Source organism: Capsicum annuum, unplaced genomic scaffold, assembly GCF_002878395.1.
Source record: "Capsicum annuum cultivar UCD-10X-F1 unplaced genomic scaffold, UCD10Xv1.1 ctg72568, whole genome shotgun sequence".
Lineage (NCBI taxonomy): Eukaryota > Viridiplantae > Streptophyta > Magnoliopsida > Solanales > Solanaceae > Capsicum > Capsicum annuum.
In genome coordinates this window covers 1-2,059 of record NW_025882498.1, presented here as the reverse complement: position 1 = coordinate 2,059, position 2,059 = coordinate 1, and the positions used below count along the sequence as shown (strand labels likewise).

The 2,059-nt window shown below is 34.3% G+C and overlaps 1 protein-coding gene across 1 annotated transcript; it reads right to left on the bottom strand.

Moving 5' to 3' along the window:
• Positions 1-135: 135 nt before the first annotated feature.
• LOC124894268 (serine/threonine-protein kinase TOR-like) lies at positions 136-1,846 on the bottom strand. Its single transcript, XM_047404999.1, has 2 exons — positions 1,642-1,846; positions 136-1,566 (listed from the first exon to the last, which is right to left on the bottom strand). The coding sequence occupies exons 1-2, from the start codon at positions 1,765-1,767 to the stop codon at positions 1,363-1,365; spliced, it is 330 nt and encodes a 109-aa protein (XP_047260955.1). The 5' UTR covers positions 1,768-1,846; the 3' UTR covers positions 136-1,362.
• Positions 1,847-2,059: the final 213 nt, after the last annotated feature.

Genomic DNA, 2,059 nt, shown 5'->3' with positions numbered 1-2,059 from the left:
CCAAGCCAAATAATGATAAGACTTCTCTCAATATCAAGTAGTAATATATTTGCCTTCTCATCAAATCTAGTTTTTCTTCCTTTATGTATAATCTTGTTTTTCATGATTTCATGTTCTAATTTAATTCAATTCTTCTTTGTTAGATGTCTCTTTTTTTCATATTCTATTCTATGGACTTGTGCACAAAAATTAAGCTTTTGTGTCTCTTTTATAAACTAAAAAATCTCGAAAGTAAATTTCACGAGGCTCGAAACTTGGTGGATAATAAGCAACAAACATCTCTATCTTTTCTCACTTAAATACATAATTTTTTATATGGTACCATTGAATATTGCACTCTCATCAATCATCACTAAATAAAGGGAAAAGACATCATTTCTACCCCATACTATACAAGAAAAGTCTAAGCCACACATAAATTATATAAGTGACCTATTACACGCCTTAACTATATAAAAGTGATATTATTACCTCCCCGCGACCCCCATTCTAAGGCGCGTGTGTTACACTTATTTCAGGCGCGTCCAGCCTATTAAATAACAAAAGTAAACAGCTAAAAACATTAAGGGAAAAGGCATCGTTTCCACCCCAAACTATAGTCGAAAATTCGAATCCACACCTAAACTATATAAGTGACCTATTACACACCTTAACTATAAAAAATGATACTTTTTACTGACGTGGTGCTAACGTGGCAGCGCGTGTAAAACACTACACCACATGCAAGTGGTGGTAGCCTGACAGGGTTAAATAGTTTCAGTTTAGGTATGTAATAGGTTACTAGTATAGTTTAGGTCTGCCTTCGACTTTTAGGATATAGTTTGGGGTGAAAACGATGTATTTTCTATCATGTGACTATGATTGTAAATCATATTTAAGAAAAATAATCTATTACATTTTTTAAGGGATATTTTTTGCCCTTCTTGAAATTCAAGATCTAACAATAATAACTATGAATTCCATCACTAAAACGTAAGCCTGGATGTACTTTTTTACTAATAGACGTAGTTATCAAAAAAAAAACTTTAGTTAACATCTAGAGTTATCTAAAAATCTTTTACCAATTATTCTAAAACTTTAAAAATTTAAAATCTCTCACTATCTTTAGAAAACCCTTTTCTACTTCTAATATACTTCTATTGTATTGGTACTTTTAACACTTTCAAATTCTTTTAGAAAATAATGTCTTAATTCTGTTCACTATTTTTCTTTTTAAAATAGAAAAACCTTTTCTACTTCTAAAATAGTTCATTGTAGTGACATTTCTGACATATTTTCAAATATATATATATATATAAAGGAGACATTGTAGGCTGCTGATGTGGCATGCCTCAATGAAAAAGTATTTATTGAAAAAGCAATTCAAACCTCTTCAACAAGCCGACGACGTCGCTTTCCACTGGCACAATTGATTCTACTAAGACTAAACTGGGTAGAAGAGATCACCGAGAAAGAATTTGCTACTAGTTTGCAGCAACACAGCGCAGCATCCTTCCTTGTAGCTCCATCCTCATCTTCTAAATACACAACAACAGACTCCCTTGCAAACACAAGAAGATCGTGGCCCTGTAACCCCAAATCCAATATCAAACTAAACTATCAAGAAGGGAAATGAAGCGCACAGAAATATAGATGAAAAACCTTGAAATTAAAACGAGCAAGGGTTCTCAAAGCAAGTTGAACTAGCGCAGAACCACTCAGTTCTGATACTTGGGGGGTAACCATTGTAATATGCCCTCGACTCACAGAAGCTGATTGTCTTGGCATTGAATGATGAGATCTTGAAAGGACTACTGAGATACATTTAAGCAGCCGATTCTGGATGGTCGTCAACAAAGGTGGAATGCTGAGACACAGAAAATACATATGTTACCCTTGAGCAACACCACACAAAAGAACTAATTCATGAAAGTTCTACGCAAACTCAGAGAGAACCTTTCAGTTATTTGCTCCAACGCTTCCACCAGAGTCAAGGAAAGCCCAGAAGAAAACATAGAATCCAAGAGACCACAAACATGAGGCTCCATGGTTGGTCCCATTGCTTTAGCAATATTTCCAA

What these genes read in the sequence shown, in the direction of transcription:
- LOC124894268 (XM_047404999.1), bottom strand. Translation starts at nt 1,767, where the DNA reads ATGCCAAGACAATCAGCTTCTGTGAGTCGAGGGCATATTACAATGGTT. An exon ending in TTGCTCGTTTTAATTTCAAG is followed by an intron (nt 1,567 to 1,641) that starts GTTTTTCATCTA and finishes TTGGGGTTACAG; the next exon opens with GGCCACGATCTTCTTGTGTT.